At 44.4% G+C, this 22,973-nt stretch overlaps 1 protein-coding gene across 1 annotated transcript in view; it reads right to left on the reverse strand.

The window, feature by feature from the left end:
• Positions 1 to 3,225: 3,225 nt before the first annotated feature.
• Positions 3,226 to 22,973, reverse strand: part of dock8 (dedicator of cytokinesis 8) — an 84,063-nt gene continuing 64,315 nt past the window's right edge. Inside the window, 12 exon segments of the mRNA XM_031805928.1 lie at positions 3,226 to 4,454; positions 7,653 to 7,823; positions 9,899 to 10,005; positions 11,444 to 11,587; positions 11,769 to 12,005; positions 12,146 to 12,232; positions 12,353 to 12,487; positions 12,657 to 12,788; positions 13,260 to 13,403; positions 13,650 to 13,842; positions 14,176 to 14,276; positions 14,358 to 14,516. Coding sequence (XP_031661788.1) covers positions 4,403 to 4,454; positions 7,653 to 7,823; positions 9,899 to 10,005; positions 11,444 to 11,587; positions 11,769 to 12,005; positions 12,146 to 12,232; positions 12,353 to 12,487; positions 12,657 to 12,788; positions 13,260 to 13,403; positions 13,650 to 13,842; positions 14,176 to 14,276; positions 14,358 to 14,516 — 1,662 coding nt within the window. The 3' untranslated portion in view covers positions 3,226 to 4,402.

The raw sequence follows: 22,973 nt of genomic DNA on the forward strand, positions 1-22,973 counted from the left end.
TAACTGTAAACTGTATTCTTTCTCTGATGTGTTGTCTAAATAGCATTTCAGTCTCTGTGTACATACAGATTTGCCATTTAGGTTTGGTTGGTGATGGCATCAGTTATGATGTATGTGCCTCGATGCATTTGTGAACACATAATAAATTAATCTTTGTTAGTATCTACAGAGACATAATAGGCTAACAAAATATATATACACACACACACACACAGTTGAAGTCGGAAGTTTACATAAACTGAGTTTAAATGTATTTGGCTAAGGTGTTTCACAATTCCTGACATTTAATTATAGTAAAAATTCCAATCTTAGGTCAGTTAGGATTGACACTTTATTTTAAGAATGTGAAATGTCAGAATAAGAGAATGATTTCAGCTTTGATTTCTTTCATCACATTCCCAGTGGGTCAGAAGTTTACATACACTCAATTAGTATTTGGTAGCATTGCCTTTAAATGATTAAACTTGGGTCAAACGTTTTGGGTAGCCTTCCACAAGCTTCCCACAATTAAGTTGGGTGAATTTCGGCCCATTCCCCCTGACAGAGCTAGTTTAACCGATTCAGGTTTGTAGGGCTCCTTGCTCGCACACGCTTTTTCAGTTCTGACCCACACATTTTATATTATTGACTTTGTTGTCCTTAAGTCATTTTGACACAACTTTGCAAGTCCTTTTGACACAACTTTGCAAGTATGCTTGGGGTCATTTGCAACCAAGCTTTAACTTCCTGTCTGATGCCTTGAGATGTTGCTTCAATATATCCACATAATTTTCCAGCCTCATGATGCCATCTATTTTATGAAGTGCATCAGTCCCTCCTGCAGCCAAGCACTCCCACAACATGATGCTGCCACGATTGGGATGGTATTCTTCGGCTTGCTTTTTCCTCCAAACAAAACAATGGTCATTTTGGCCAAATAGTTCTGTTTTTGTTTCAATCAGACCAGAGGACATTTCTCCAAAAATTACAATCTTTGTCCACATGTGCAGTTGCAAACCATAGTCTGGCATTTTTATGGCAGTTTTGGAGCAGTGGCCTCTTCCTTGCTGAGCGGCCTTTCAGGTTATGTCCATATAGGACTCATTTTACTGTGGATACACATATTTTTGTACCGGTTTCCTCCAGCATATTCACAAGGTCCTTTGCTGTTGTTCTGGGATTGATTTGCACTTTTCGCACCAAAGTATGTTCATCTTCCTGAGCGGTATGATGGCTGCGTGGTCTCATGGTGTTTATACTTGCGTACTATTGTTTGTACAGATGAATGTGGTACCTTCAGGCATTTGAAAATTGCTCCCAAGGATGAACCAGACTTGTGGAGGTCTACGATTTTTTTCTGACGTCTTGGCTGATTTCTTTAGATGTTCCATGATGTCAAGAAAAGAGACACTGAGTTTAAAGGTAGGCCTTGAAATACATCCAATTGACTCAAATTATGTCTGTCAGAAGTTTCTAAAGCCATGACATAATTTTCTGGAATTTTCCAAACCGTTTAAAGGCACAGTCAACTTAGTGTACGTAAAATTCTGACCCACTGGAATTGTGATACAGTGAATTATAAGTGAAATAATCTGTCTGTAAACAATTGTTGGAAAAATTACTTGTGTCATGCATAAAGTAGATGTCCTAACCGACTTGCCAAAACTAGAGTTTGTTTACAAGAAATTTGTAGTTCTTGAAAAACAAGTTTTAATGACTCCAATCTAAGTGTATGTAAACTTCCGACTTCAACTGTATATAGTACCAGTCAAACGTTTGGACACACCTACTCATTCCAGGGTTTTTCTTTATTTTTACTATCTTCTACATTGTAGAATAATAGCGAAGACATCAAAAACTATGAAATACCACATATGGAATCATGTAGTAACCCAAAAAAGTGAAATCAAAATATATTTTTGATTTGATATTCTTCAAAGCAGCCATCCTTTGCCTTGATGACAGCTTTGCACACTCTTGGCATTCTCTCAACCAGCTTCATGAGGTAGTCACCTGGAATGCATTTCAATTAACAGGTGTGCCTTGTTAAAGGTTAATTGTAGAATTTCTTTCCTTCTTAATGCATTTGAGCCAATCAGTTGTGTTGTGACAAGGTAGGGGTGATATACAGAAGATACCCCTATTTAGTAAAATACCAAGTCCATATTATGGCAAGAACAGCTCAAATAAGCAAATAGAAATGACAGTCCATCATTACTAAGACATGAAGGTCAGTCAATCTGGAACATTTCAAGAATTTTGAAAGTTTCTTCAAGTGCAGTCGCAAAAACCATCAAGTGCTATGATGAAACTGGCTCTCATGAGGCAGGAATGAAAGACCCAGAGTTACCTCTGCTGCAGAGGATAAGTTCATTAGAGTTAACTGCACCTCAGAAATTGCAGCCCAAATAAACGCATTATAGAGTTCAAGTAACAGACGCATGTCAACATTAAATGCACAGAGGAGACTGCGTGGGTCAGGCCTTCATGGTCAAATTGCTGGAAAGAAACCACTACTAAAGGACACAATAAGAAGAAGAGACTTGCTTGGGCCAAGAAACACAAGCAATGGACATTAGACCGGGGAAAATTTGTCCTTTGGTCTGATGAGTCCAAATTTGAGATTTTTGGTTCCAACCGCCGTGTAAGTAGGTGAACGGATGTTCTCCGCATGTGTGGTTCCCACGTGAAGCATGGAGGAGGTGGTGTGATGGTGCTTTGCTGATGACACTGTCTGTGATTTATTTAGAATTCATACTTGACCAGCATGGCTACCACAGCATTCTGCAGCGATACGCCATACCATCTGTTTTGCGCTTCGTGGGACTATCATTTGTTATTCAACAGGACAATGACCCAACACACCTCCAGGCTGTGTAAGGGCTATTTGACCAAGAAGGAGAGTGATGGAGTACTGCACCAGATAACCTGGCCTCCACAATTACCTGACCTCAACCCATTTGAGATGGATTGGGATGAGTTGGACCACAGAGTAAAGGAAAAGCAGCCAACAGGTGTTCAGCATATGTGGGAACTCCTTCAAAACTTTTGGAAAAGCATTCCAGGTGAAGCTGGTTGAGAGAATGCCAAAAGTGTGCAAAGCTGTCATCAGGGTGGCTAATTTGAAGAATCTAAAATATATTTTGATTTGTTTAACACTTTTTTGGTTTCTACATGATTCCATATGTGTTATTTCATAGTTTTGATGTCTTCACTATTATTCTACAATGTAGAAAATAGTAAAAAAAAAAAAGGAAATACCCTTGAATGAATTGGCATGTCCAAACCTTTGACTGGCACTGTATATATATACTGAGTGTGTACAAAACACTTGGAACTCTGTCCATGACATAGCTTTTACCTGGATTTAATTTATCAGTCTATGATCCCTTATGGATGTAACTTATTAAATCCACTTCAATCAGTGTACATGATTGTGTATGTGTGCCATTCAGAGGGTGAATGGTCAAGACACATTTTTTAAATGCCTTTGAACTTTTATGCGCCCAAGAACTGCAACGCTGCAGGGTGTTTCACCCTCAACAGTTTCCCGTGTGTATCAAGAACGGTCCACCATCCAAAGGACATCCAGCCAACTTGACACAACTGTGGGAATCATTGTGGTCAACATGGGCCAGCATCCCTGTGAAAGGCTTTCGACACCTTCTAGCCATGCCCCGACAAATTTTGCCCTCAGGATGTTCTGAGGGCAAAATGGGGTGCATCTCAATATTAATGTTAAGTATATTACTAAGTATATATCAAATATATCATTACGAGTTAACTGGAGAGTTCTATTTTTACAGTGTGAGAGTCTATAGAGGACTTTTGCAGAGAACAGAGTGATTTATCGTCAGTCATTTAGTACGAGTCAGATTTCATGCATTCCTTATCTGGACACTTACAAAAAGAAAACATGTTCCCTTGTATTGAGGTGCACGGGCACACACACACACACACACACACACACACACACACACAGTCCCTGGCCCTGCAAGGACTATAATGTGGGACTTTTACCCTTCTTTCTCAAACCCACAGCAGTTTGCAGCATCATTAGGACTCACAGTAATCAAAGAACTCAGGAGAACTAGCAATGTAAAAAAAACTGATAAATGCCAAATTTGCTCAATATTGCACATTACCTGCCACGTAATGTGCTCATTATGGTCTCATACAATGTATTTGTGCTTCTTGTAAAAAGAAAAAAAAAAGAAACAACAAGCAATGACAATGTATTGCAATGTTGTGTTGATTCAGACATGATTGTAAGTCCTCCATTGTGTAATCATGTGTGTACTGCTCTTCCATGGTGAATGAGGACTGCTAGCTCCCTTCTCCTCTTCACCTCCTTTTCTACTTTTACAACATCCTTACTTCTCCGGCCTCTGGAGATTCTCTCAGATAGATAAATCTGTCCTTCTCAGGAGTTTTCCTCCGGGGTTCTGCGGAAACTGAGCCGTTTGATGGAATCTCTTTGAAGGGGAGAGCATAGAAGGAGAGGATGTGACTGTTTAATTACATTTGCATGGTGGAATAGGCAACATTTAAAAATAAAAAAAACACACAGCAACTGTCACATTGAGGACAGAAGCAAACCGCACTGTTGATAGGGTGAACATTCAATTAAATGAAGCATTCTTATGAAACAGATTCAGGTATCAATAGTGTTCCAAATGGAACGCTAGTCCTTATATAGTGCACTACTTTTGACCAGGACCCACAGGTATCTGTTCAAAAATAGGGGAATAAATAGGGAATAGGGCGGCATTTCCCCTCACATTTGGTCCCAACTGGACTCAACCCTGCATGGTACACTTTGATAATGCGTTACCTGTAGTTGTTTACCAACACCCGCCCGCAATTGCTAATAACCCTTCCTCCCGACTATATGCGATAAAGTGAAAATCTGATGCCCGCACCCAACCCTAACCCGCAAATATAGAAAATGTGCTGTAGCCATTTCTATCAAACAATGTAAGCTACGTTTTGGTCCCATTGTAACAAACACAGCTGGTTACTACCTGCCACACCGCAGAAAAATGTATGTATGTAAATGGCATGTGGGTTCTTCGGGTCTTTTACTTGGTCGTCGACCAATACGTTTTCCTCAATGGAAGGATAGAGAATCCGTGTAGTAAGTGGTATGAGGGACATTGTTCATGCCAAGATCTTAAAAGACCGTTTTAAATCTACCTACCTTATAATTGTTATTTTATTTACGGCTCAGGTCTGCCCTTAGGGCTCATGGTGTACCTTGGAAGTCAGCTTTGATGCTACATCCTACAGATTGTTATTCAACTCAAAGGGTCTAGTTTCCAAAATGTCAACTTCTTATAAACCTCTTCCTCTTGATACTTCATGTGGTAAAGAGGTCTTCCAGGTGTGGCTCAATGTTTTAGTTGCAGTTCAACGGAAGCCTCCACACTCACTCTCTATCCGTCAATGGGATCCTCCATTTTTGGGATGTAATTTATATGGAGCTGTCTACCGCTCGCATTCATGGAGCTAAAGAAGGCACTTTGAACTGCTGAAACACTTCGTGATGTAGGTGCTACTTTTGTAATTTTAGTCATTTTTATTTCATTTTATCCCTTAGGTCGTCGGGCGGGGCGGGACTGGGGGGTGTTTTGTATGTATGTATTCATGTTTGCTGGCAATTATTATTACCAAACAAAAAACTAAAAGAAGAATGCGCTGGAGGCTACAGTCAGAGACGGCAGAATGATTTTTGAACAACGGGTGCACTGTTGTTGCCTAATATATATTGAACAAAAATATAAAACGCAACATGAAACAATTTAAGATTTTGCTGAGTTACAGTTCATATTAGGAAATCAGTGAATTAAAAATCAATTCATTAGGCCCTAATCTATCGATTTCACATGACTGGGTTGGGGTGCAGCTATGGGTGGGCCTTGGAGGGCATAGGACCACCCACTTGGCAGCCAGGCCCAGCCAATCAGAATTAGGTTTTTGCCACAAAAGGGCTTTATTACAGACAGAAACACTCCTCAGCACTCTCCTCTCCCCACACCCCCTCAGACAATCCTGCAGGTGAAGAATCCGGATGTGGTCCTGTCCTGGTTACAAGTGGTCTGCGGTTGTGAGGCTGGTTGGACGTACTGCCAAATTCTCTAAAACAACGTTGAAGGCAGCTTATGGTAGAGAAATTGACATTCAATTTTCTGGCAACAGCTCTGGTGGACATTTCTGCAGTAAGCATGCCAATTGCAAACTTGAGACATCTGTGGCATTTTAAAGTGGTCTTTTATTGTCCACAGCACAAGGTGCACCTGTGTAATTATCATGCTGTTTATTCAGCTTCTTGATATGCCACACCTGTCAGGTTAATGGATTATCTTCACAAATGAAAAATGCTCACTAACAGGTATGTAAACACATTTGTGCACAACATTTTAGCAAAATGAGCTTTTAGTACATTTGGAACATTTCAGGGATTTTTTATTGCAGTTCATGAAACATGAAACATGAACAAAACATAATTTTGTTCAGTGTAGCTATGTTTCTGCTTATATTGTATTTCCTGATATTTTGGTAGGCTATTTGTTAGTCAACTTAGATATATGCAGCTTTTCTTCTGTCATTATATGTGGCCTTGAATACTAAATAAACCATTGCTAACCAGAATAATGTCATAAATGATTGAATGAATGCTTCAATCTAGTTGACATCGGTAAAGTGCTCTGTCATCTCTGCTTCTTTCGCGGAGCAAAGACTTTTAGGGACCAGGGAGAAAATCCAATAACTAAGCCCAAAAATGTGAAAGATCTTCTGTTTAAAATCTCCAAATTACATCAGTTTGATTGATTGTAAGGAAATACTAAGCTGTGAAGACAACCCAACATGTTTCTGATAGTATTTCAAGCCACATAAAATATGCATTCAGGCCGAACTGAAATCTTATCAGATTTTATGATAATGATGGCATCTCTGCATACGTTCCCCAAATGCACATTAGCATTCTCTCAAAATGCTGAAAGAAAGAACTCTTATTTCTCCCCTCCTGTTCCCGAGTCAAAATGTTTTTGGTGTATCATTTTACTGCAATAAATGCTTAATCCTGCAGGAGTTCTGTGTGAAAGGTTATAGACCTACAGTCAGTGTCCAGATTTCAGTTTCCATCTAAACAGTAGGCTACAGTTCCCTTGACGTGCATTAGACCTATTTGAAGTCCCCGTCTTGTGACTGTGGTATTCGTGTAGCGGCTCACAATCAATACATAACATAGCCAGCACTGCTATCATCCTCTTTTACCATGTCACCAAATCTTTCCCAAACATGACCTTTCTGGCCCTCCCTTCTCTTTATTTTCCATTTTGCAGCTTTACGCGTTGTCCTTTTTGCCTCAGTGGCTCAAATGTTCACTTTTTCTGCCTGTTCCCAAAAGCGGTTTTGCAATTGGTGTGTAGGTAATTTGGCACGCGTAAAGTTAGGCCCTAAAGCTTAGGTTTATGCACTAATGGCACAGCCCAAAAATTATTTAAAGAAAATGCACAAGAATTATACAATTTTTTTTTTTTTTTTTACATATTTACTCAACCAACCGCTACCCACAAGCCCTTCATCCACACAATATTTCATGACCCTAAACCCGCCCACCCCACAGATACGACTGCGGGTTAGGAGTCAACCCTCGCAGCACTAGTTACCTATTCTCCAAGCGTGGTTTGATGATGGGTTTGTAGAGCTCGGGTATCTTCCTCTCCAGCATGGGCCGCAGGTTCTCTCTCAGACGGTTGTAGTTCTTCTTCAGCTCCTGCTGGTACTCCTTCTGGTCCATCGTGATCAGGTGCTTGTTCTTCTCCACAGCCTCGCCACACCTACAGAGGAACAGTGGGGGGGAAAGACATACTGCAGGCTCTCTCTCAATAGTCTCCTCTCATCTCCTCTTGGAAAGTCATTTCAGGTCAGTGATCTTTTCTTATTATTTGTCAGAGTAAATTCATTTAATTTCCTTATTTTCTATTAACGGATTCCAGTTCATTTCCTGAGCTAACAATGTGACTGACATGGATTTGACCCCAAATCTGTTCACATTGAAATGTATAAATGTTTTCACCTTATTAAAAACAACCCCCGTGTGTCCATCTGTCTTTGATTGGGGCTTTCTCCGAGCCCTGCCACTTTACTACAGGAATGCTCCAGGAAGAAATGTGTCTTGTAGTACTGTGCTGAGAGTTGCAGGGAGAAGAGTGACCGATGACCAAACAAACTAGCCTGAGGTTGAACCTCATTCCCAGAGAACAGGGTCATGCCTGCATTCACAATTACAACATGCATAATGGGCGACAGACAAACGAGGCACAGGGAAATGGAAAGACGAGGATCCTTAAAAAAACAAACACATGGTTGCACTTATCTCTCCCCTTTTAGTGCAAGTAATACGGAAAATGTAATCTAACGGTATATGGTAAATGCATAGGGACTGCTGGAAAGACAGGGGGAAACCAAATCATTTAAAAACCTTCAATGTGCTGTAGCTAGCAACCATCGCCCTTCCAGCGCAAATAGCAGGATGATAAGTGGATACTATATAAAGGAGCTCGTGCCAGCTTGCATGGATTATGGAGAAAAATAAACATTTTTTGAAATGACGGTAAATATTTGCCAGCCTGCTTGCAGGAATCAAGGCAGTTGGAATGTGGCATGAGGGTTCCAAAATGAAAGCCACCTTTCGGAGGCAAACGATACGTTCCCACGCGAGGCACACACTCTTGCACACAGGGACACACAGACACACACCCTGGACCAAATAACCGCATCGCCTGCCTCATTCGTTTAGATGGTTGGTTTAAATTATTTGTAAAATATTCTAAATAAAATTTAACTCCCCAGGCAACAATAAAACGTTTCTGTTCCATTCAAAACCAAATGCAGCTGAATGATATTAAAAGGGAAAACAACTTTTATTCATTTGCCCAACGGGAAATGAAATACCTTGTTGTGTTGTATTAAATCATGTTTTTAGTTACCTGTCTAGCTTCCTTTAGTATCACCTATGAATGTATTCCAGTAATAACACATTACCAAGACTGAGATGCTGTGTGTGCATACAGTAGCTGGTTTTACTGTCATTCGCTTGCTTTTCTATTTCCACCATACGACAGTACTATTTTAGAGAGTGTCCTTTTCTATTTCCACCATGCGGCAGTACTATTTTAGTGTCATTTTCTATTTCCACCATGCGGCATTACTATTTTAGTGTCCTTTTCTATTTCCACCATACGGCAGTACTATTTTAGTGTCCTTTTCTATTTCCACCGTGCGACAGTACTATTTTAGTGTCCTTTTCTATTTCCACCATGCAACAGTACTATTTTAGTGTCCTTTTCCATTTCCACCATGCAACAGTACTATTTTAGTGTCCTTTTCTATTTCCACCATGCGACAGTACTATTTTAGTGTCCTTTCTATTTCCACCATACGACAGTACTATTTTAGTGTCCTTTTCTATTTCCACCATGCGACAGTACTATTTTAGTGTCCTTTCTATTTCCACCATGCGACAGTACTATTTTAGTGTCCTTTTCTTTTTCCACCGTGCGGCAGTACTATTTTAGTGTCCTTTTCTAGTTCCACCATACGACAGTACTATTTTAGTGTCCTTTTCTATTTCCACCGTGCGACAGTACTATTTTAGTGTCCTTTTCTATTTCCACCGTGCGACAGTACTATTTTAGAGAGTGTCTGTGCTTCAAGACACCACTAACACCATTAACGCCAGAAATGTATATTCCACCAAATACTGTATTCGTGCCAGAACTGATAACGAGTGCACACTTTGGGGAAAAGATTAGAGAATCGGACTGCAGCCAAAGCAAGTCAGGGTTTCTTAGCTCTCATTGGCTGGCTGGTGAGCCATGGGTTTCTCTGTGGTGTTTGGCTTGGCTCTCACCTCATTATGAACTCTTTGAAACACAGGCGCAGTTTGTTGTGGTGACGGAAGAGCTTGGGGTCCGCTGGGATCTCATTCAGAAAGACCTGGGCCACCTCCAATGGTCCCTACACAGACGGGAGGGAGGGAGGGACGGAGGGGAGAGAGAGCGAGGGAGGAGAGAGAGCGAGGGAGGAGAGAGAGCAAGGGAGGAGAGAGAGCAAGGGAGGAGAGAGAGCAAGGGAGGAGAGAGAGCGAGGGAGGAGAGAGAGCAAGGGAGGAGAGAGAGCAAGGGAGGAGAGAGAGCAAGGGAGGAGAGAGAGCAAGGGAGGAGAGAGAGCAAGGGAGGAGAGAGAGCAAGGGAGGAGGGAGAGCAAGGGAGGAGGGAGAGCGGGAGGAGGAGAGCGAGAGAGAGCGAAGGGCAGAAGGAAAACCGAGGAAGAAAATGGTATAAAAGAGGAAGAAGGAGAGCGGGGAGGAGTGGGAGGAAGAAAGTGTGTGTGTGAGTGTGGATGATGAATGCCTTGCTTTCAGTAGAGGAAACTACTTCCTAACAGAAGGCTTAATAATTTCCGTGTCCCAAATTACACTACTTTTGACCAGAGCTTCATATATTCATAGGCCATAAGGAACGGGGTGCCATATGAGACACGGCCAATGTGTCCAACGGCCACGATGTTCAGCCAAGAGATCAGACGAGAGACCCGGGATTGGCCTGCTGTGTGGCTAAGGTCACCCCTGAACCCTGCCTACGAGCAGCCATTTTGGCTCACATTCTTTCCCTCTCTGGGATCTTGTTATTCTAACTTCTAATCATCCTGAAACCACTGCACATTCGCGTGACACCGGGTCATGCCAGGCATAGCAAACGAGCCCTGACGAGCATTCGAAGCAGAGGTGCTAGGCTAGGGCCTGGACAGACAGACGGACAGACGAACATAGGGGGGGGGGGGGACCGTGCCTCTCTACTGATTAGGCCCAGGACTGTGTTTGTTTATGGACGGCGCGAGCATTAAGGTTGTGTATACAGTCAGCAGGTGAAAGCAGGGGTTGCTGTCAGATTAGACGATCCAAGAGAAAGCTGGGGCCTGATGTTGTAACTACATCATTACTCTAGCGTGTTAGCCAACGTTTGACGGGAGCTGTAAGCCATCAGATCAAAGGGTTTCCGCGTTTAGCGCAGACATGAAAGGAGAGGTTGTGAATTAAGGTATTTAAAAACGAATCAGCAGAGGCACTGTACAGACGATGTTAGGGTTGAACCGGACTCTTTGATGTGTCATGTCTCCCACCTGCTGTTTATCGTCACGTTAACTTACAAGACTGGATGCTTCCTCTAGATTCAGGAGAACACAAACGATTGCCTGCTATATACACTATGCGAACCACTTCAGTCGGCTTTTCAAACTAGTTTTTTTGTCTTTATTTTATTTTAACGTTCAATAACTGAGTAACAGCAATAAGTCAGAAATAGCTCTATGTTAAACTGCAAACGCGGGGGTAGAAAAGACTAGAGGTAAGGAAAAGACTCCATTCTTAGGGGCCAAGGCAGGTGGCTGGAGGTACCTGGTTGACAGTGGCTCCAACAGAGCCCTGTAGAAGCATCTGGAGCATCTTCGCATCGGGCTGCTCCCTGTGTGTGGCTACTGCTAGCTCCCTGGTCTTCTTCTGCATGTCCTCGATGGCCACCTCAATGGGAGTCAGGTCAAACTGGAGATGGGGGGGGGGGGGGGGGGGGGGGGTTAGAGGAAGGAGAATGAAAGGGGGAGTGTGCGAGTTAGATTTGGAGAGATAAAATATCAGTCTTTTTGCCTAAAAGTCAGTAATGATCAAAAGGCAACGAGGGACCCAGGCATTGAGAAGCTGTACGCGCTCAGTTCCCCCAGCATACCTCTTCTTTCTGGATGACGTTGATGCGTGTCTTGACGTAGGGAAAGGCGTGCATGGTGGTGAGGATGGTCTTCCTCTTGTACTGCTCGTTGAGCTCGCCGCGCGGCCGCCCGGCCTTGGTGAAGGGCGTGGTGTACATGAAGCGACGCAGGTTGAAGTTCTTCTCAAAGTTGGTCAGGCGGTTTTTCATCTCATAATCGTCAAAGAAGGGCTCCACATAGGTGATCTGGATGTAGGCCTGGGGGGGGAGGGTGTAAAGAGAGGAGAGAGGGTGTAAATGAAGAGATGCATCTTGTTGTTTGACATATGCAAGTCGGAGAAGGTAGTGAAACGGGACTCGGCAGTAATGACTTGGTGGTGTAGTGTCGTATACTGTACCTTGTTAGCATCCAGTTTGCTCCTGTCTATGTCTTTGGAGTCTTTGATCATCTCCAGGGCATCTCCAAAACACTGACTGTAGAAGTTCTACAACAGCAATGCATACGGTACTCATGTGAATAGATTCAGTACTTATATCCTCATGGTAAAAGCATGCACACAACGGTGGGCACACACACACATCCTCACACACACACCCTCTCTCACCTCCAGTCTGTGGGATATCTCTGGCAGGTGGGTGATCCCTGGCTCCTTGTAAACAAACTCTCGTTCATCCAGGTCTCCAAACTTGGCCCCATAAAACCCCACTCGGAAATATGTCCCAAACATCCTCTTATGGCCCTGGGACGACAAGACAAACACGAGAGACTCAGTATTGTGTATAAAAAAATTTAATTAAAAATTAAAAAGGCTATTTTCATTGTAAGCATTCCACCATAACTGTAAACACTTCATATGTACTGTGGATGTAAAGCCTTTCATAAACGGTAGTCCATGCGTCTGTCTGTACCTTCTGAATGATGTTGTCGAAGGCTCTCTGGAGTTTGTGGTGAGCGGAGCCCAGCTCCCGGAAATCTCTGTGAGCCTCCAGGATAGGCATAACGATCTTGTACACCTCATTCACTGCCTCATAAAGACCACCCTGAAAACAACAGCAACGACACTCACAACATACACCACATGGCCAGAAGGTTTGCGGACACCTGATCGTCGTACGTGTCATTCCAAAATCACGGACATTAACATGGAGTTGGTCCCCCCCTTTGCTGCTACAACAGCCTCCACTCTTCTGGGAAGGCTTCCCACTAGATGTTGGAACATCGCTGCAGGGACTTGTTTCCATTCAGCCACAAGAGCGTTAGTGAGGTCGGGCACTGATGTTGGGCAATTAGGCCTGGCCCGCAGTCGGCGTTCCAATTCATCCCAAAGGAGTTCGATGGGGTTGAGGTCATTTTAAAAAGGGGAGTCCACATACTTTTGGCCACGTAGTGTACGATTGTCGTGTGTTTATGTAAGTGCAGCAGTACCATTATTTAGCATGCGAATGTCCTCCACTCAGTGTGTGTGTGTGTGTGTGTGTGTGTGTGTGTGTGTGTGTGTGTGTGTGACGCACCTGGCTGAAGAGTTCTGCTGCCTGCTCCAGTAGGACCACCAGCCCACCGGTGGTGAAGTATCTCCCCGAGCAGACTCCGTCTTCGTCTGGGGACAGGACGTCATCGGACACTGCCGACTCCTCCAGCACGTTGGGAGAGATGTTCTGCACAACCAATCAATCAACCAACCAACCAATCAGACTCATCCAGCGTATTACAAAAGGGAACCAACCAATCAAGTGTTACTGATATAGCGTTTTTTTACTAAAACATCTGTCCCTAAGTGATTAACCAAGATAGCAGCCAAACAATCTATATATTACGTTTTCAGTGTACAGTTCCCCCTTCTGGCCACAGTCAACATACCAACATTCCAGATTCAGTATTGTGTGTTTGTGCGTGTACCGCACCTGAAAGGTGACACTGCCCACAGGTAGGTATTTGTGGTCCTCCAGCATGCTGAGGTATTCAGCCACCAGGGCCGCAGCGTGGACCAGACACATGGCCGACTCTGTAAAACACTTCCTGTTCTTGTGTTTCTCCGCCATGTTCTGCAGCCAGGTCAACCTCAGGTCGGGCGACGTCTGGTAACCCTTTGCTATCCTGGAGAGAGAGGGGGGGGAGGAAGTGCGTGAGTGATGCCGAATTCTTGACCCCTAGGGAGGGCTGGTGGTCAGTTTTAGGTAGCCTAACGTAAATTGAAGCTTAATCGGCCTTTTACAGATGCAGAATGTAAGCAGATGACCCGTGCACTGAGAGAGTATGCATTCACACCCACACACACAACCTGCATGTATTTACTGTACATACACACACCCAGATCACTGTACCAAACTGCTACCACATGGTTTCCATAGTGAGCAACAAACAGAGGAGAAACAACCAAACCACAGAGACATAAAGCAGGAGTGTGTGTGTGTGTGTGTGTGTGTGTACCTATACATGAGGTCCATGAGCATCTCTGGGTCTTCTTGGAACTCTCTCATCTTCACCGTGTCTGACAGGATACTGTTCAGGTTCCTCAGCAGCTCATCCACCTACACAGACGAGGGCCGGGGTCGATATCAACATGTTTGTGAATGGCATTCCCGCAGTCCGTGTGCGAACGTGTGCGTTACCTGCGAGGGTAGAGGTGTGTTCTGCATCTCTGTGTCCTCCTCGGCATAGGCCAGTATGGTGCGGAGGGACCTGCGGAGGTACTCCTCATGGAAGTCATCGGACTTCCCCACCAGAGAGGCTAGAGACATGGTCACCTGCATCTTCACTCGGGAGAAGTTCTGCACAGTGGGGGAGAGGGACTGACATGAACATCTAGGGTTGACCTAGTCTGCATCCCAAAGAGCAACCTATTCACTACATAGTGCACTCCTTTGGGCCCAGGTCAAAATGAGTGCACTGTATAGGGAATAGGGTGCTTTCACCTGTTATGTGGCCCTCTGTGACAGTCATTTCTGAGGGGTGGATTTGACAGGAAGGAGGCCTATCCTCAGTATCAGGGCTTAGAGTGGAGGGTATGTAGGTATCGTATTAGGATCCCCATTAGCTGTTGCGATATTATCCCTCCGATTACAGTGAGGAGCGAGATGTTCCGCTCTGTTCTGGGCCGGCTGCAGTTTTCCTAGTCCTTCTTTGCAGCACCTGACCTTATGACCGGGCAATAATGCCGATATGATAAAACTAGAGCCTGCAGGACTTGCTGTGTGGAGTCTAAAGAGCAGAGCAGGTCTTCATTACAGACAGCCCTCCCCCATCTGTACAACCATCCATCGGTTTGTTTCGACCATGACAGTTTGCTATCCAAGGTAAAAAGGTCATTTAGTCTCCTCAACTTGCTCAACGGCCACATTATTCATTACCAGATTCAGCTGAGGTCTAGAACTTTCTGGAATTCTTCAAAAATACAACACTTTTAGTTTTAGAGATGTTCAGGACAGTAACACAGGCTAAGGTTACAGTTATACTAGCATGGCTGGCTGTATACATAAACGCAAGCTATAAAAAGGACATATTAAAGAATGATATGACATTGCTCAGTCGTGTATTGGCTAATAAAGTAGACTTTGGTGTTGTAAATATTCCCCTTTTAAGGGTCTATCTGTTGGTCTACCACTTTCACACCTGTGTGTGACTCTCTGTCTGTCTCAATGTCTCTGTCTCGGTCTCAATGTCTCTGTCTCGGTCTCAATGTCTCGGTCTCGGTCTCAATGTCTCGGTCTCGGTCTCAATGTCTCGGTCTCAATGTCTCGGTCTCAATGTCTCTGTCTCGGTCTCAATGTCTCTGTCTCGGTCTCAATGTCTCGGTCTCAATGTCTCGGTCTCAATGTCTCGGTCTCAATGTCTCAATGTCTCGGTCTCAATGTCTCTGTCTCGGTCTCAATGTCTCTGTCTCGGTCTCAATGTCTCGGTCTCAATGTCTCTGTCTCGGTCTCAATGTCTCTGTCTCAATGTCTCTGTCTCGGTCTCAATGTCTCTGTCTCAATGTCTCTGTCTCGGTCTCAATGTCTCTGTCTCGGTCTCAATGTCTCTGTCTCGGTCTCAATGTCTCTGTCTCAATGTCTCTGTCTCGGTCTCAATGTCTCGGTCTCAATGTCTCTGTCTCGGTCTCAATGTCTCGGTCTCAATGTCTCTGTCTCGGTCTCAATGTCTCGGTCTCAATGTCTCTGTCTCGGTCTCAATGTCTCTGTCTCGGTCTCAATGTCTCGGTCTCAATGTCTCTGTCTCGGTCTCAATGTCTCTGTCTCGGTCTCAATGTCTCTGTCTCGGTCTCAATGTCTCTGTCTCGGTCTCAATGTCTCTGTCTCGGTCTCAATGTCTCGGTCTCAATGTCTCTGTCTCGGTCTCAATGTCTCTGTCTCAATGTCTCTGTCTCGGTCTCAATGTCTCTGTCTCGGTCTCAATGTCTCTGTCTCGGTCTCAATGTCTCGGTCTCAATGTCTCAATGTCTCGGTCTCAATGTCTCAATGTCTCGGTCTCAATGTCTCGGTCTCAATGTCTCGGTCTCTGTCTCAATGTCTCTGTCTCAATGTCTCTGTCTCAATGTCTCTGTCTCAATGTCTATGTCTCTGTCTCGGTCTCAATGTCTCTGTCTCAATGTCTCTGTCTCAATGTCTCTGTCTCAATGTCTCTGTCTCAATGTCTCTGTCTCAATGTCTCTGTCTCAATGTCTCAATGTCTCAATGTCTCTGTCTCAATGTCTCTGTCTGTCTCAATGTCTCTGTCTGTCTCGGTCTCAATGTCTCTGTCTCGGTCTCAATGTCTCAATGTCTATGTCTAGGTCTCAATGTCTCAATGTCTCTGTCTCGGTCTCAATGTCTCTGTCTCAATGTCTCAATGTCTCTGTCTCAATGTCTCTGTCTCAATGTCTCAATGTCTCTGTCTCAATGTCTCAATGTCTGTCTCAATGTCTCTGTCTCAATGTCTCTGTCTCAATGTCTCAATGTCTCAATGTCTCTGTCTCAATGTCTCTGTCTGTCTCAATGTCTCTGTCTGTCTCGGTCTCAATGTCTCTGTCTCGGTCTCAATGTCTCAATGTCTATGTCTAGGTCTCAATGTCTCAATGTCTCTGTCTCGGTCTCAATGTCTCTGTCTCAATGTCTCAATGTCTCTGTCTCAATGTCTCTGTCTCAATGTCTCAATGTCTCTGTCTCAATGTCTCAATGTCTGTCTCAATGTCTCTGTCTCAATGTCTCGGTCTCAATGTCTCAATGTCTCTGTCTCAATGTCTCGGTCTCTGTCTCAATGTCTCGGTCTCTGTCTCAATGTCTCGGTCTCAATGTCTCAATGTCTCTGTCTCGGTCTCGATGTCTCTGTCTAGGTCTCAATGTCTCGGTCTCGATGTCTCTGTCTAGGTCTCAATGTCTCTGTCTCGATGTCTATGTCTAGGTCTCAATGTCTCTGTCTCGATGTCTAGGTCTAGGTCTCAATGTCTCTGTCTAGGTCTCAATGTCTCTGTCTAGGTCTCAATGTCTCTGTCTAGGTCTCAATGTCTCTGTCTAGGTCTCAATGTCTCTGTCTAGGTCTCAATGTCTCGGTCTCGGTCTCAATGTCTCTGTCTAGGTCTCAATGTCTCTGTCTAGGTCTCAATGTCTCTGTCTCGATGTCTCTGTCTCGATGTCTATGTCTAGGTCTCAATGTCTCTGTCTCGATGTCTAGGTCTAGGTCTCAATGTCTCTGTCTAGGTCTCAATGTCTCTGTCTCGATGTCTCTGTCTAGGTCTCAATGTCTCGGTCTCGATGTCTCTGTCTATGTCTCAATGTCTCTGTCTCGATGTCTATGTCTCAATGTCTCTGTCTCGATGTCTAGGTCTCAATGTCTAGGTCTCAATGTCTCTGTCTAGGTCTCAATGTCTAGGTCTCAATGTCTCTGTCTCGATGTCTATGTCTAGGTCTCAATGTCTCTGTCTCGATGTCTCTGTCTAGGTCTCAATTTCTCTCTCTCGATGTCTAGGTCTCAATTTCTCTCTCTCGATGTCTAGGTCTCAATTTCTCTCTCTCGATGTCTCTCTCAATGTCTCTCTCAATGTCTCTCTCAATGTCTCTCTCAATGTCTCTCTCAATGTCTCTCTCTCAATGTCTCTCTCAATGTCTCTCTCAATGTCTCTCTCTAGGTCTCTCTCTAGGTCTCTCTCTAGGTCTCTCTCTAGGTCTCTAGGTCTCTCTCTAGGTCTCTAGGTCTCTCTCTAGGTCTCTAGGTCTCAATGTCTCTGTCTAGGTCTCAATGTCTCTGTCTAGGTCTCAATGTCTCTGTCTAGGTCTCAATGTCTAGGTCTCAATGTCTCTGTCTAGGTCTCAATGTCTAGGTCTCAATGTCTCTGTCTCGATGTCTATGTCTAGGTCTCAATGTCTCTGTCTCGATGTCTCTGTCTAGGTCTCAATTTCTCTCTCTTGATGTCTAGGTCTCAATTTCTCTCTCTCGATGTCTAGGTCTCAATTTCTCTCTCTCGATGTCTCTCTCAATGTCTCTCTCAATGTCTCTCTCAATGTCTCTCTCAATGTCTCTCTCAATGTCTCTCTCAATGTCTCTCTCAATGTCTCTCTCTCAATGTCTCTCTCAATGTCTCTCTCAATGTCTCTCTCTAGGTCTCTCTCTAGGTCTCTCTCTAGGTCTCTCTCTAGGTCTCTAGGTCTCTCTCTAGGTCTCTAGGTCTCTCTCTAGGTCTCTAGGTCTCAATGTCTCTGTCTAGGTCTCAATGTCTCTGTCTAGGTCTCAATGTCTCTGTCTAGGTCTCAATGTCTAGGTCTCAATGTCTCTGTCTAGGTCTCAATGTCTCTGTCTCGGTCTCAATGTCTCAATGTCTATGTCTAGGTCTCAATGTCTCTGTCTCGGTCTCAATGTCTCTGTCTCAATGTCTCTGTCTCGGTCTCAATGTCTCTGTCTCAATGTCTCAATGTCTCTGTCTCAATGTCTCTGTCTCAATGTCTCAATGTCTCTGTCTCAATGTCTCAATGTCTGTCTCAATGTCTCTGTCTCAATGTCTCGGTCTCAATGTCTCAATGTCTCTGTCTCAATGTCTCGGTCTCTGTCTCAATGTCTCGGTCTCTGTCTCAATGTCTCGGTCTCTGTCTCAATGTCTCAATGTCTCTGTCTCGGTCTCGATGTCTCTGTCTAGGTCTCAATGTCTCGGTCTCGATGTCTCTGTCTAGGTCTCAATGTCTCGGTCTCGATGTCTCTGTCTAGGTCTCAATGTCTCTGTCTCGATGTCTATGTCTAGGTCTCAATGTCTCTGTCTCGATGTCTAGGTCTAGGTCTCAATGTCTCTGTCTAGGTCTCAATGTCTCTGTCTAGGTCTCAATGTCTCTGTCTAGGTCTCAATGTCTCTGTCTAGGTCTCAATGTCTCGGTCTCGGTCTCAATGTCTCTGTCTAGGTCTCAATGTCTCTGTCTAGGTCTCAATGTCTCTGTCTCGATGTCTCTGTCTCGATGTCTATGTCTAGGTCTCAATGTCTCTGTCTCGATGTCTAGGTCTAGGTCTCAATGTCTCTGTCTCGATGTCTCTGTCTAGGTCTCAATGTCTCGGTCTCGATGTCTCTGTCTATGTCTCAATGTCTCTGTCTCGATGTCTATGTCTCAATGTCTCTGTCTCGATGTCTAGGTCTCAATGTCTAGGTCTCAATGTCTAGGTCTCAATGTCTAGGTCTCAATGTCTCTGTCTAGGTCTCAATGTCTAGGTCTCAATGTCTCTGTCTCGATGTCTATGTCTAGGTCTCAATGTCTCTGTCTCGATGTCTCTGTCTAGGTCTCAATTTCTCTCTCTCGATGTCTAGGTCTCAATTTCTCTCTCTCGATGTCTAGGTCTCAATTTCTCTCTCTCGATGTCTCTCTCAATGTCTCTCTCAATGTCTCTCTCAATGTCTCTCTCAATGTCTCTCTCTCAATGTCTCTCTCAATGTCTCTCTCAATGTCTCTCTCAATGTCTCTCTCAATGTCTCTCTCAATGTCTCTCTCAATGTCTCTCTCAATGTCTCTCTCAATGTCTCTCTCAATGTCTCTCTCAAGGTCTCTCTCTAGGTCTCTCTCTAGGTCTCTCTCTAGGTCTCTAGGTCTCTCTCTAGGTCTCTGTCTAGGTCTCAATGTCTCTGTCTAGGTCTCAATGTCTAGGTCTCAATGTCTCTGTCTAGGTCTCAATGTCTCTGTCTCGGTCTCAATGTCTCAATGTCTATGTCTAGGTCTCAATGTCTCAATGTCTCTGTCTCAATGTCTCTGTCTCAATGTCTCAATGTCTCTGTCTCAATGTCTCTGTCTCAATGTCTCAATGTCTCTGTCTCAATGTCTCAATGTCTGTCTCAATGTCTCTGTCTCAATGTCTCGGTCTCAATGTCTCAATGTCTCTGTCTCAATGTCTCGGTCTCTGTCTCAATGTCTCTGTCTAGGTCTCAATGTCTAGGTCTCAATGTCTAGGTCTAGGTCTCAATGTCTCTGTCTAGGTCTCAATGTCTCTGTCTAGGTCTCAATGTCTCTGTCTAGGTCTCAATGTCTCTGTCTAGGTCTCAATGTCTCTGTCTAGGTCTCAATGTCTCTGTCTAGGTCTCAATGTCTAGGTCTCAATGTCTAGGTCTCAATGTCTCTGTCTAGGTCTCAATGTCTCTGTCTAGGTCTCAATGTCTCTGTCTAGGTCTCAATGTCTCTGTCTCGATGTCTATGTCTAGGTCTCAATGTCTCTGTCTCGATGTCTCTGTCTAGGTCTCAATTTCTCTCTCTCGATGTCTAGGTCTCAATTTCTCTCTCTCGATGTCTAGGTCTCAATTTCTCTCTCTCGATGTCTCTCTCAATGTCTCTCTCAATGTCTCTCTCAATGTCTCTCTCAATGTCTCTCTCAATGTCTCTCTCAATGTCTCTCTCTCAATGTCTCTCTCAATGTCTCTCTCAATGTCTCTCAAGGTCTCTCAAGGTCTCTCTCTAGGTCTCTCTCTAGGTCTCTCTCTAGGTCTCTCTCTAGGTCTCTCTCTAGGTCTCTAGGTCTCTCTCTAGGTCTCTGTCTAGGTCTCAATGTCTCTGTCTAGGTCTCAATGTCTCTGTCTAGGTCTCAATGTCTAGGTCTCAATGTCTAGGTCTCAATGTCTCTGTCTAGGTCTCAATGTCTCTGTCTAGGTCTCAATGTCTCTGTCTAGGTCTCATGTCTCTGTCTAGGTCTCAATGTCTCTGTCTAGGTCTCAATGTCTCTGTCTAGGTCTCAATGTCTCTGTCTAGGTCTCAATGTCTCTGTCTAGGTCTCAATGTCTCTGTCTAGGTCTCAATGTCTCTGTCTAGGTCTCAATGTCTAGGTCTCAATGTCTCTGTCTAGGTCTCAATGTCTCTGTCTAGGTCTCAATGTCTCTGTCTAGGTCTCAATGTCTCTGTCCGGGTCTCAATGTCTCTGTCCGGGTCTCAATGTCTCTGTCCAGGTCATGTCCAGGTCTCAATGTCTCTGTCTCGGTCTCAATGTCTCTGTCTCAATGTCTCTGTCTCAATGTCTCTTGTCTCAATGTCTGTCTCAATGTCTCTGTCTCAATGTCTCTGTCTCAATGTCTCTGTCTCAATGTCTCTGTCTCAATGTCTCTGTCTCAATGTCTCTGTCTCAATGTCTCTGTCTCAATGTCTCTGTCTCAATGTCTCTGTCTCAATGTCTGTCTCGGTCTCAATGTCTCTGTCTAGGTCTCAATGTCTCAATGTCTCTGTCTCGGTCTCAATGTCTCTGTCTCAATGTCTCAATGTCTGTCTCAATGTCTCTGTCTCAATGTCTCGGTCTCAATGTCTCAGTCTCAATGTCTCGGTCTCTGTCTCAATGTCTCGGTCTCTGTCTCAATGTCTCGGTCTCTGTCTCAATGTCTCGGTCTCTGTCTCGGTCTCAATGTCTCTGTCTCGGTCTCGATGTCTCTGTCTAGGTCTCAATGTCTCGGTCTCGATGTCTCTGTCTAGGTCTCAATGTCTCGGTCTCGATGTCTCTGTCTAGGTCTCAATGTCTCTGTCTCGATGTCTCTGTCTAGGTCTCAATGTCTCTGTCTCGATGTCTATGTCTAGGTCTCAATGTCTCTGTCTCGATGTCTAGGTCTAGGTCTCAATGTCTCTGTCTAGGTCTCAATGTCTCTGTCTAGGTCTCAATGTCTCGGTCTCGATGTCTCTGTCTAGGTCTCAATGTCTCTGTCTCGATGTCTATGTCTAGGTCTCAATGTCTCTGTCTCGATGTCTATGTCTAGGTCTCAATGTCTCTGTCTCGATGTCTAGGTCTAGGTCTCGATGTCTCTGTCTAGGTCTCAATGTCTCTGTCTCGATGTCAATGTCTCGGTCTCAATGTCTCAATGTCTCTGTCTCAATGTCTCGGTCTCTGTCTCAATGTCTCGGTCTCTGTCTCAATGTCTCGGTCTCTGTCTCAATGTCTCGGTCTCTGTCTCAATGTCTCGGTCTCTGTCTCGGTCTCAATGTCTCTGTCTCGGTCTCGATGTCTCTGTCTCGGTCTCGATGTCTCTGTCTAGGTCTCAATGTCTCGGTCTCGATGTCTCTGTCTAGGTCTCAATGTCTCGGTCTCGATGTCTCTGTCTAGGTCTCAATGTCTCTGTCTCGATGTCTCTGTCTAGGTCTCAATGTCTCTGTCTCGATGTCTAGGTCTAGGTCTCAATGTCTCTGTCTAGGTCTCAATGTCTCTGTCTAGGTCTCAATGTCTCGGTCTCGATGTCTCTGTCTAGGTCTCAATGTCTCTGTCTCGATGTCTATGTCTAGGTCTCAATGTCTCTGTCTCGATGTCTAGGTCTAGGTCTCAATGTCTCTGTCTAGGTCTCAATGTCTCTATCTCGATGTCTCTGTCTAGGTCTCAATGTCTAGGTCTCAATGTCTAGGTCTCAATGTCTAGGTCTCAATGTCTAGGTCTCAATGTCTAGGTCTCAATGTCTATGTCTAGGTCTCAATGTCTCTGTCTCGATGTCTCTGTCTAGGTCTCAATTTCTCTCTCTCGATGTCTAGGTCTCAATTTCTCTCTCTCAATGTCTCTCTCAATGTCTCTCTCAATGTCTCTCTCAATGTCTCTCTCAAGGTCTCTCTCAAGGTCTCTCTCAAGGTCTCTCTCAAGGTCTCTCTCAAGGTCTCTCTCAAGGTCTCTCTCAAGGTCTCTCTCAAGGTCTCTCTCAAGGTCTCTCTCAAGGTCTCTCTCTAGGTCTCTCTCTAGGTCTCTCTCTAGGTCTCTCTCTAGGTCTCTCTCTAGGTCTCTCTCTAGGTCTCTAGGTCTCTGTCTAGGTCTCTCTCTAGGTCTCTGTCTAGGTCTCTGTC

Source organism: Oncorhynchus kisutch, linkage group LG3 (genome assembly GCF_002021735.2).
Source record: "Oncorhynchus kisutch isolate 150728-3 linkage group LG3, Okis_V2, whole genome shotgun sequence".
NCBI classification, from domain to species: domain Eukaryota; kingdom Metazoa; phylum Chordata; class Actinopteri; order Salmoniformes; family Salmonidae; genus Oncorhynchus; species Oncorhynchus kisutch.